General features: G+C 47.3%; 1 protein-coding gene across 2 annotated transcripts in view; it reads left to right on the top strand.

Annotated features, from left to right (window-relative positions):
* Positions 1–11,579, top strand: part of PPFIA1 (protein tyrosine phosphatase, receptor type, f polypeptide (PTPRF), interacting protein (liprin), alpha 1) — a 102,121-nt gene extending 90,542 nt beyond the window's left edge. The window contains exons 24-26 of one of the 2 annotated variants that reach the window (XM_006860819.1): positions 7,466–7,534; positions 8,685–8,850; positions 11,554–11,579. In XM_006860819.1, the coding sequence (XP_006860881.1) occupies positions 7,466–7,534; positions 8,685–8,850; positions 11,554–11,579 (261 nt within the window). Of the gene's footprint in view, positions 1–7,465; positions 7,535–8,684; positions 8,851–10,896; positions 10,956–11,553 lie in introns of those variants that run through there. The other variant, XM_006860818.1, reaches the window with a different exon arrangement.
* The last annotated feature ends 906 nt before the right edge of the window (positions 11,580–12,485 follow it).

The following is a 12,485-nucleotide window of genomic DNA, read 5'->3' as shown; positions in this document are numbered from 1 at the left end:
GTTGCTGAGATTCTGGAAGCTATGCCATGGGTATTTAAATACCAGCAGGGTCACCCACGGTGGACAGGTTTCAGATGAGCTTCCAGATGAAGACAGACTGGGAAGAAGGAGAGCTGGACTATTGGAATGTATGGAATATACAGTGATGAATAGTCACTGAAAACGTTATGAGTAACACAGTACAACACTGTTAGCACCATAGTGTTCCATACTGAAGCATGATGGAGAGAGCACAGAAGATCAGCCCTCAGGTTAGAAGGCACTCCCAATGCAACTGGGGAAGAGCTGCCTCCTCAAAGGAGAGTCGACCGTGATGACACCAATGAAGTAAAGCTTTCGGAACCTTCCCTTGCTGATGATGGGGCACAGCTGAAAATGAAGAGAAGCAGCTGTAAACATCCATTAGTAATCAGAACATGAAATGTACAAAGTGGGAGTCTAGGAATTTGGAAATTGTAAAATAATGAAATTGAATGCATAAGCGTCAGTACTCTAGACATTAGTGAACTGAAATCAACTGGTATCGACCATTTTGAATCTGACAGTCATGTGGTTTACTATGTCAGGAATGACTAATTGTGGAGGAATGACATTGCATTCATCATCAAGACATGTCAAGGTCTGTCTTAAAGTACAACGCTGTCTGTGGTAGGATAATACCCATGCTCCTACAAGGAACATCAGTTAATACGACTAGTATTCAAATTCATGCAACAACCACTAAAGCCAGTGAAGATGAAATTGAAGAATTCTACCAACCTAATCAATTAGAAATTGATCAAACATGCAATCAAGATTTATTGATCATTACTGGTGATTGGACTGCAATAGTTGGAAACAAAGAGGAAGGATCAGTAGTTGAAAAATAAGGCCTGGGTGATAGAAATGATGCTGTAGATCACACAATAGAATTTTGCCAGACCAATGACTTCTTCATTGAAATACCTTCTTTATACAACATAAAAGACGACTGACTATACACGTGGACCTCACAAGATGGAATACACAGAAGTGGAAAGAGATGGTGGAAAAGCTCCATATCATCAGCTAAAACAAGGCCAGGTGCAGACTGTGGAACAGACCATCAATTGCTCATGTGCAAGTTCAGGCTGAAGCTGAAGAAAATGAAAATAAATCCACAAGAGCCAAAATACAACCTTGAGTATATCTCACCTGAATTTAGAGATCATCTCAAGAACTAATTTGATACATCAGACACTAATGACCGAAGATCAGAAGAGTTGTGGGATGACATCATGAACATCATACAGAAAAAAAGCTAAAGGTCATGAAGAAGACAGGAAAAGACCAAAATGGATGTCAGAGGAGATGCTGAAACTTGTTCTGCAGTGTAGAGATACCAAAGCAAATGTAAGAAACGAGGAGGTAAAAGAGCAGAATAGAACATTTCAAAATGCAGCTCAAGAAGACAGAGTCAAACATGATAATGAAATGTGCAAAGCCATGGAGTTAAAGAAATCACATGGGAAGAACACGCTCAGCATTCTTCAAGGTGAGGGAACTAAGTAAAAACTTGAAGCCTCGACTTAAAATATTGATGGATTCTATGGGCCGAATATTGAATGATGTAGAAAACATCAAAAGAAGATGGAAGGAACATCAGCAGTCCAACTGACTACTACGAGAAAAAGCAAGTTGTTCCCCAGGGAACCATCAAGGCAAGTGGTCAGGCAAACCCCCTTCCAGGACTGAAACTCAAATGGAGTACACTAGCAGGCATATGGTCCTGCTGCTGACCACGTTGGTCACCGATAAGGGGAAGAGGGAGCAAAACAGCAATGAAGTTGTGACTTAAGTCCAACCACATTCAATAGACTCCTGTTAACCTGGATTGAGACCTGGGTAATCAACAGTATGACGAGACCTGGGGACTTCTGGGCCTAGGGACATGGCCCCAGAGGACTGGAACGGAGTGTGAAGCATCCAGCTGATATGAAGAGAAGGGGGGGGTGGGTGCACAAGAACACCCACACTTGCAGATAGTACCCATTTGAACTGGCATCAATGGCTGGATGATCAGAACACGACTAGAGGAAGAAAGAAAAGGGTTGGAGGGGAGGAGTAACCCACTATAAGTGGATGAACTTGACCTAGGCTTGTGGATGCAGCATGACAAAGGAGCAGACAAAGCTCTACAGTGAGGATCATTCCCAGCCCCTTGGTACACAGGGCCTACAGGGAGGGGGAACGTAAACATTGACTACTCAAAATGGGGGCACTACAAAGGCAAGAAGTGACTGGCTTACAAGCTTTCAATAGGGAACCTAGCTCCAGAGGATACAGGGAAAGGTAGAACCTCCACTGAATTGTTTCCAACCTGTCTGATGGAGCTAATAAAAGGTGATGGGGAAAGAACTCCTGTGGTTCAATAGGGAATGATTGCTATCAGGTCTGACAGTGAGTGTTGGAAAGGTAAATGTAAAGGTTTGGTAACATAAGGAGGGGAGAGGCTGATTTTGCAGTCCAGGAGCTGAGATCCCTGGAACCATCAAGGGAGAAAAGCAAAGTGCAGGACCGTGTCCGGAGAGGCAGTGACACTAGGGATGGAGGCAGAGGCAATGACATGGACAGAAGGAGTGGCTGGGGACTCTGGACTCAGGGAAAGAGAGGGGTTGTGTGCTGGCAGCTGGGGTACAGGCATGTGGGGTCTACCCTTTGGGTGTTTGATGATGCATGCAGGGGGTTGTGATCATTGCAGTGAATCCAAGTACGGTATGATGAATGTAAAGATGATGTTCACCCATGTAAACTAACACATAATTCACAATAAAAACTTTTTTTAAAAAAAGAAGATGGAAGGAAGGTGCAGACTCACTGTACCAAAAATAAATGGTTGTAGTTCAGCCATTTCCAGAGGTAGCATATGTTCAAGACCAATGATACTGAAGAAGTATCAATGAAGGAAGGCACTGGCCACCTTGGAACAGCAGGGCTCTCTGATACAGGGATCGAGGCACAGTCTGAATGGCTAAGAGAGAGGAGATAATGTTAAGGTGCTTGACTGTCTTGTGAAGATAATTCATTTCCCTTGCCTACTATTGTGAAATAGACACTTAAGTGGGATAGAAAGGAACCTTGGGAAACATGCAGAAAACTTGTAAGCCTGTTTTCAGACTATAACTGATTGGAATACCTAAAAGAGGTTCTAGGATTTGCCAGTGAAATAAGCTTCTTGTGGAACTTTTTTAGAGTATAGGGCCTTAGGTCGAATGCTGAGCCTCATCCAGAAGCTCCTGAAGTGGGATATTCCCACTTGAAAGGATATGGAGACCACCCCAGAGTGACTAGAGGAACAGAAGATACTTCTTGAAAGAAAGACCTGCAGAAAGAAAAAAAAAAAAAAAATCAAGACTGTTTAGCTATTACAAGAGCAAACAAGTTGTGCACCTAGAAACTATCAGGGCCCTTCAGGACAAACCCCCATCCAAGACTGAAATTCAAAGGGAACACACGAGCAGGCGTGTTAGTTCGCTGGTTGGTGACCACATTGGTCTACTTGTGAATGGAAGGTGGGGGAAGGCATTAATTAATGAAGACATAGCTGAGTTCAACCATTTTCCATAGCCTCTTATTGACCTTGAGATGAGAGAGTGAAGCGGAAGGACTGGTTGATCCACGTTTGGAGAGACTCGGTAACATCTGAGCCCATGGACACTGACCTTAACACTTGGGGACTAGAGCCGAGAGTGAAGTTTTCAGCTGATATGAAGTGGGGGGAGGTGGGCAAGAATGCCCAAACTTGCAAATAGTACCCATTTGACCTAGCTTGGATGGCTAGCTGATCAGACCTCAACTACAGTAGGTTAAAAGAAGTTCAGTACAAGAAACAAGTGTAAGTTGCCACAATTTGATGAACTTGACCTTCATGTATAGATGTAGTCGCTCAAAATACCAACCGAGAGGGAAGGAGTCTTCACATCAAGGATCAAACCTATCCCCTCTGTAAACAGGGTTGCTAGGGACACGGGCAGCTTAGACACTGGCTACCTAAAATGAAGGGGGCTATAAAGGCACAAAGTGGCTGGTTTCTAAGTTTTCAAGAGCGAGTTTAGTTTCAGAGCAAGTGGAGGAAGGTAGAATCCCCACTAAGTAGTTTTCATCTTGTCTGGAGGAGTGTAGTGAAAGGAGATGAGGGATAGGATTCTTTTGATTCAACAGGGAGTAATTGTTATTGTGACTAATTGCGATTGTCACAACTGTAAAGGTAAAATATGTGTCACAAAAAGAGGGGGTAGTTAATCTTACAATCCAGGAACAGAGGACTCTAGGACCATCAAGAAGGAAGAGCATGAGCGGATTATTGAATCCTAACCAGAGAAGCAGCGACACCAGGGATGGAGGGAGAGGGGATGGCATGGAGAGAGTGAGCAGCTGAGGACTCTAGACTCATGGAAGGAGAAAGGCTGTGTGCTGGTGGGCAAGAAGCTGGCTTGCAAAATATGCCCTTTGGTTGTTTAAACGATTATATATTCCTGTGTGTTTTTGTGTGCAAAAAAAGGGGTGGGGGAAATAGAGGCAAATACTGTTTGGATGGGGAGTGAAGGGGATTTGTAATCATTGCAGTGAAACAAAGTACGATTGGTTGAGTGCAAAATCCATGTTCTGCCATGTAGACTGTCACTCAACTTAAAATAAATCCATGTTCTGCCATGTACACTATATCCAATTTACAATAAATCTATGTTCTGCCATGTACACCATACTCAATTTACAATAAAAGCTTCTAAAAAAAGAAGATAGAAGGAAAACACAGTTGCTGTACCAAAAAGAAATGGTTGATGTTCAACCATTTCAACATGTAGCAGATGATCAAGAGCCAGTTACACTGAAGGAAGAAGTCCGAGGTGCATTAAAGGCACTGGTAAAGAACAAGGCTCTGGGAATCGATGGAATACAAATGGAAATCTTTCAACAAACTGATGTGGCATGGAAGCACTCACTCATTTGTGCCAAGAAATTTGGAAGATGACTACCAGGCCAATTGACTGGAAGAGAGGTGACCAACAGAATACGGAAATCAGATAATATCATTAATATCCCTAGCAAGCAAATTTGTGCTAAAGATAATTCAAAAACGGCTGCAAGCATACATTGACAGAGAATGTCCAGAGGTTGAAGCTAGATTCTGAAGAGGGATATCCTTGGTGACATCAGATGGATCTTGAGTGAAAGCAGAGAATACCAGAAAGATGTTTATCTGTGCTTTTGTGACTACACAAAGGCTTTTGGTTGTGTGGATCATGACAAATTATGGACAACATTGAGGAGAATGAGTGTTTCGGGAACTTGATTGTGCTCACGAAGAACTTGTCATAGACCAAGAGGCAGTTGTTCCAACAGAACAAGAGAACACTGAATGGTTTAAAATTAGGAAAGTTGTGCGCCAGGGTTGTATTCTTTCACCATACTTATTCAATCTATATGCTGAGTAGATATTCCAAGAAGCTGGGTTCTGTGAAGAAAAATGTGGCATCAGGATTGGAGGGAGACTCATTAACAACCTGCGATATGCAGATGATACAACTTTGCTTGCTGAAAGCGAAGAGGATTTAAAATACTTATTGATGAAGATCAATGAGCACAGCCTTGGATCTCCATGTAAATAACATAGAAGATCCTCCCCACTGGACCACACTGGACCAGTAAGTAACATCACGATACATGGAGACAAGATTGACGTTGTCAAAGACTTCATTTTGCTTGGATCAACCATCAACACTCATGGAAGCCGCAGTCAAGGAATCAAACAACGTTTTGCTTTAGACACATCTGCTGCAGAAGCCCTCTTTTAAGTATGAAGGCAAAGATGTCAATCTGAGGACTAGGGTTTGCCTGACCCAAGTCATACGCATGTGGAAGTTGGACAGGGGCTCAGGAAGACCGTGGCAGAGTTGGTGCATTGGAGTTCTGGTTGGAGGAGAATACTGACAGTGCCATGGGCTGCCAGAACCAGTCAGTCCTGTGTGGGAGGAAGAACAGCCAGAGGGCTCCCCAGAAGCCAGGATGGCCAGACTTCATCTCCCATCCCTCGGACCTATTGTTAGGTGAGACCAGTCCCTAGAGAAGGATATCATGTTGGGTAAAATGGAGGGTCAGACAAAAAGAAGAAGACCCCCCCCAACGAGATGGATTGGCACAGTGGCAGCAGCAATGGACTCAAATGTGCACCAATTGTGAGGTTGGCACAGGACTGGGCAGTGTTTCATTCTGTTGTGCACAAGGTTGCTGAGTTGGTACCAGTTCGATAGCACCTAATAACAACAACAAGCTCTTACTAGTTCAACCCAGCAAAATTGCCATCAAATATGATGCCCAGGGGGAAGGTAGAACCCCCCCTGAATAGTTTTCATCTTTTCTAAAACGTGTCTTGTGAAAAGAGATGGGGACAAGATTCTTATGATTCAATAGTGAGCAGTTATTATCATGACTAATTGTGACTGTCACAACTATAAAGGTAGAAAGTTTTGTAACAAAAAGAAGGGAGTAGTTACAGTCCAGGAACAGAGGACTCTGAGCATGAGCGGAATGTAGGACCCTATCCAGAGAAGCAGCGACACCAAAGAGGGAGACAGATGAGGACATGGAGAGAGAGAGAGCAGCTGAGGACTCAAGACTCAAGGAAAGAGAAAGGCTGAGAGCTGGCGGCCAGGAGGCAGGCTTGCAGAACGTGCTCTTTGGTTGGTTGTTTAAATGATCATATAGTCCTGAGTATTTTTGTGTACCTTCCAAAAAAAACCAGAGGGCTAGAAGCAAATACTGTTGAATGATGATTCACGGAGGGGATTGTAATTATTGCAATAAAACGGTAAGTATAAAACTGATAGTCCCCCATGTAAACTATCACTCAATTTACAATAAAAACTTAAAATATATGTGTGTGTGTGTGTGTATAATGCCAAATTTGGATATTTTCAGAAAATAGAAATGAAAAGAATTTCTAAAAACCGGACCAACCTTAAGTAAAATCCTAACTGGAGATCTTTGGACAGACACACTAACAGCAGCAGACAGCAGCCGGAGTCTCACATCTAAGGCAGCGATGTTGTGGATGAATGCTGTTGGGTCAGCTCCGAGTCGCAGCCACCTGGTGTGGGGCTTCTGACGAGTTGGCTGGCAGTAGCTCATCCTACAGGACGTCAGTTACAGAAGTAGCCAAAGGCAAACCAGCCTACAAGACTGAGACTAGGGAAGTAGAGGTCTTCGTTTTGCAACAATAGCAAAAACCCCACAAATTCAAACGAGGGGATAATGTAGTTTCCAAACTTCCAAATGAAGAGAAAATCAAGTACATTTCGAATAAAAACAAAGGTAGCTCTAGAAGTAGACAAAGCCTTAGTCCTAGCCAACCCCTAGTGCTAACCATAACTCCTGACTTTTACCCTCACCCCCAAACGACCCCCAGTTCCGATGGATGAAAGATTTATGTCTTATTTTGCTACTCTAGGCTCGTGCTGTCTTGGAGAGGGAGTTCAACAACCTCTTGGTCGTCGGCACTGATAGAAGGTTCGATGAAGTAAGTTTCTGAGGGGGGCGCATTCTAGATTCACATCCATGTAGTAAGTTTCTGAGGGGCGCATTCTAGATTCACATCCATGTAGTAAGTTTCTGAGGGGCGCATTCTAGATTCACATCCATGTAGTATCTGAGGGGGGCGCGTTCTAGATTCACATCCACGTGGTAAGTTTCTGAGGGGGCGCGTTCTAGATTCACATCCACGTGGTAAGTTTCTGAGGGGGCGCGTTCTAGATTCACATCCACGTGGTAAGTTTCTGAGGGGGGCGTGTTCTAGATTCACATCCACGTGGTAAGTTTCTGAGGGGGGCGCGTTCTAGATTCACATCCACGTGGTAAGTTTCTGAGGGGGCGCGTTCTAGATTCGCATCCATGTAGGCGAGGGGCAGGCCCCATTTCATCACCTCCAAAAACCCTGGCCAGACATCAAATTTAGGCACAAACGAGCTGCTAAGAAATATTTTCTGTCAAATAGTGACTGGCCAGTTCATTTTCAGCAACCCAACAGAGCATCTCAAAATGTGGGGTACAGCCGGCCAGTTGGGTTTTGGAAACAGCTGGGTGTCTGTCCCCCCCTGGGATGTGGAACGCATGCGGCATCACTGTCCCTGGGTAGCGAGCCACGCTGTCCCCTTGCTTGTTGCTGGCGTGGCCAGGTGTGACAGGGAAAGAGGAACGGGTCTCAGTGTGCCCTGACAGATGCTGAAAAGCTGCTTCCAGCCTTGAGCCCGGGTTTTGAGATGCAGGAAGGAGTGTCCTCTTTCATCACTAGAGGGGTTTCTACAGAGTAGGGAATGAAGCGTGGAGCCTGCTTGGTGGCCGTGGACCAACCTCCTGTACCCCTGTCAGGCTCAGAAATTTGCAGTGGGGCCATCACATCATCAGTTCAACACGTGTGAACAAGCACGTCAGCCAACCCTGTGAAGTCAACAGGCAGCATGTTCCAGGGAGAGAGCTGGGAAGGAGGCGGGGAGTGGACACGGGGGAGACACAGTGAGCAGGTGGGAAGTGTGTGCTCTATCGTGAGATCACCATCAGTGGCCCAAAACAACACGCATCCCAGTGCTTGCAGGGAAAACCAGTTTGCTCTGTGAACTTTCACCCCAATCACAATTTCACAAAGGTGCCCGCGTCTGCTCCTTCCTTCCCAGGACGACGACAAGAGCTTTAGGAGGGCACCTTCCTGGCGGAAAAAATTCAGACCAAAGGACATCCGCGGCTTAGCAGCCGGGTCAGCAGAGACGCTGCCGGCAAACTTCAGGGTCACGGCTTCCATGTCGTCACCCTCTATGCAGCCCAAGAAGATGCAGATGGACGGTAGGTATCGTGTGGTGTCAGCAGGTCACCTGCAGGCTGTGTGGCCGCCTCCGTGGCTGGAATGTTCGTGGGGCGTGAGGCACTCAGATGGCCGGTGTCGTACATCACGAGGCCACTGAGTACTGATGCATGGTCTGAAGACTTGAAATGCACCCTAACGTTCGTGTATCGAATTTCTGTCTGTTTTCATTTTTGTTTTGGCTGACTCAGCATTGTGGTTCTACCAGCTAACCAAGTTGTCCAAGCGTGAGATTGACGTCTGTGTGTGTGACTACGTAGGTGGCAGGCAGTGCTCGGGGACCCTTCCTTACATTGGTCGTCTGGTTGCATTCAGGCCAGGCGGTTTACCCTAGGCTTTCTAGGACACTTGCCGTCACGCAGCGGCAGTCTCCAGCACTGGGAGACTGTCCAGTCCTCCCTCCTGTTGTTACGTTGTTACGTGCCTCTCCCAGTGGAGAAGGATGGGGACGAGAGAGGGAGGGTCTTAGGGGAGTCAGCTATAGAGCTAGCTCGGTCCTGTAACACGCCAGCTGAGACACCGTTTCTCCCGGCGCCATTGCAGACGCAGTTCCCACTCATCCGAGGACACCCACTTGGCTTTAGAGCACAGAGTGGGCAAAGTGGACGGGGGCTTCATACTGTCCTCCAAGCTCCTCCTCACAGCCCCCGAGTGAAAAACACCCAGGCTGTGCCCCTTGGCAACCGCAAGACCCTGAGCAGGGTGCATAGCTGCAGCTGCCTCAGTCTCCCCGTTTGTCTGGGCCCAGTTCGATGAGTGCTTCCCAAAAGACCCTTAGAGTAATGTGCTAGCCCAGTGTGGCGGCAGGCACTTGTCAGTGTTGAGATTGGAATGTCAGCAGACCCCCTTCTAGCTGTGACGGAGAGACAGACTGGCAAAAGGGTCGTTTCCCTCCCATGTGCCTCCGGGCACAAGTTGGCAGAGGGATTGTGTTGATGCTCCCTGGACAAGCGATGCTAGAGGCCCTGTGTTAGCAGGAGGGCGAGCGGGGCAGGCAGCGTTTGAGTTCCATAGTAACTGCTGCTTGTTGTGAAGTGGTGACAAGTCAGCTCCGACTCATAGTGTCCCCCCCCCAATATAGGGCTTCCAAGGAGCCGCTGGTGGATTTGAACAGCTGGCTGTGGTTCGCATTCTAGTACTGTAGGAAATTAAAAATCCAGCAACTTTCCACTGATAAGCATTTGTCTTCAGGAGTAGACAGGTATTTCTTGTAAACATCAGAAAGCGCTGGGTGTCCCTTCCCTTGTCACTTACCATTTCACCTCCTTCAACTTGGAGCCGGCCCAGGAGCGCCTCCTACTTTCCTCATATCTTCAACTGCCATCTGTGACTTTAGTCACGTCTTCTGGACAGTGATTGGGAGATTCAGCTGTGGAGAAGTGAAACCAAGTCCATCACCTAGAACAAGGCCTGCACGTGGGGGACGGAGTGTCCTGGGGGCTTTTAAAATACGGCCTCTGCTCTGTACCCTCCAATTCACAAGAAAAAGTGGAGAAATGATCTGATGTTAGAGGGGGGATGCGTTCTTCCCCGCAGCCCCGCCTCTCCTGAGACCGGGGCTGGAGGGCGGTGGGAGAAGGTGCTCCTAGACTACCTGTGGGACAGGTAGAAGCTGGGGACGGGGGTAGAAAGAGGGTGGCTCGTGGACCGTGTGCTGTGTGTTTCAGGTAGAAGCTGAGCCTGGGCTTTGGTTTCCTTAGAGCAGCCATGGCAGTGATTTGGTCACGGAGAGGCCCCTGGCCTGTGACTGCTCTAGGGGACACAGTCGTCACTTTGGGAAGCAGTGATTTGTGCAGTGGTAGTTTTATGTCCACTTTAGACTCTTCGTCCAGGCATCCCCAGCGCTCCTTGAGAGAGAGAGGGGACCAGCCCCTAGACCCTTGGCCCTCCGAGCTCACTCCCTGACCCCCTAGAGACAGTCCCTGGGGCCCTGGTGGGGAGCCTCGTGTCTGCGCCCCATGTGTGACTGCCGTGTGAGACTCACTGCACGCTGTGCTCTGCATGTTCTCCCTGGGCTGTCGGGACAGGTGACGTGGCGGGGACACAGCGGCTGGATTCGGCCACCGTACGGACCTACTCCTGCTAACACCGGCTGTCGGTGAGTAGAGGGCGTGGTCCTGTGCGCACAAGCTGGTGTCGGCCAAGATGGGGTGCTGCCACCCGGGGTCTGTGTGCTCGCAGCTTGGCGAGGTCATGGTTTGCCATGTCTACTAACACCCTCCTCCTCTCTCAGGAGGGAGGGAGGGAGGTAGCCAGCTTGTTGATGGGGAGCAGAGAACACGAGGAACAGGGCAGGCCCACTGCATCCTGATGCTGGCTTGCACACCGTCCACCTCCGAGGGGGCCAGCACCCCTGGCTGGAGCCTGCCCCAAAGCTGCATGGCTCTGTGAGGACGGGGACTCTGACCCTAACATTTTGAGAGATTGGTTTTCACACAGAGCCTCTTGGTCCACACGGGGCTGCTCCTTTAGGAGGCCGTGGGTGGTCCCTGCTGCCCCCCTCTGAGCTGGGCTCTTGTGGTACTTGTTCATCCTCTGTGGGATGAAGTCTATCCAGGGACCCCTGCTTACTCTCCTAGGCCTCAGTCTGTTAGAGGGGAAGGGGAGGGGGGTGCCTTCACATGGGGACATTCATCAGTGCAGCCTGTCTGAAGGGCGTCTTTCTGTCTGCTTCTGTTTCTCAGTTTACCCACACTACTTCTACCGATGACCACCAGAGGTCTGAAATGATCCAAGACCACGATGTCGTATTCAATGGAATCTGGAATCTGTTAATACTTGTTATATGAACCCGAAGATATTTTATTACAGAGTTTTTAATTCGTGAGAAATTCATGAATACCATAGAGAAAATATTTTAGAATGTAATGTTTCCTATATTTATGTAAACTTATGACTCATTTATAGAGTGACAGACTTTTTCATGGATATCCAAGCTATAAATATCCTTACAAATCAATTCCCTTTCTTATACCTAGTTCTAGTCTTTGAAATGAATGTACTGTAATGCTCGTATGTATAAATCCTATGGACAAATAGAGGGCTTTGTAAATTATGCACTTCTTGTAATTATCACTTTGGTCTTTGTAACAAGAAACCATGACTTCGAAGAGGAATTTACTACGTCTGTGAAGCTGTCAGGACGGGCTGGGGGCGTCCTCCTTTGCTGCAGAAACCAGCGCTACCACAATCATCCGGAAGCCAGACTGGCTTTCACGCAACTCTGGCGAGTTTCAATGACCTTAACTGTACCTTTCCTAGCTGCGCAGCCGGGGGAATCGGGAACTGCGCAGACGCTACACACTCCCTCCCGGAGGCGGGCTGCGGCTCGGCACCACGACCCACAGAGGACCAATCACGCCGCGCGCTCCACGTCACAGATGGGTGCGCAGCAAAGACGGAAGACGCGGGATCCTGGAATTACCGTAGTGCAGCTTCAATAAAGGCCTTATTTTATGTCAATCATCTGTCTACATCTGTTTGTAAACATGTTTAAAGAACAGCTCGAGACAGACATTTGTCGATTTTTCATGTTCTAGCCATTTGGGACTGTATTAGTAACGACTGTAACTTTCACTTTATAAACGGCCCATTAAAAAAGGCAGCCAGAACTGGG

The sequence above is a fragment of the Chrysochloris asiatica genome, unplaced genomic scaffold, assembly GCF_000296735.1.
Source record: "Chrysochloris asiatica unplaced genomic scaffold, ChrAsi1.0 scaffold00040, whole genome shotgun sequence".
Classification (NCBI taxonomy): domain Eukaryota; kingdom Metazoa; phylum Chordata; class Mammalia; order Afrosoricida; family Chrysochloridae; genus Chrysochloris; species Chrysochloris asiatica.
Note: the sequence above shows the minus strand (reverse complement) of the source record. Positions and strands in the feature narration are given on the sequence as shown.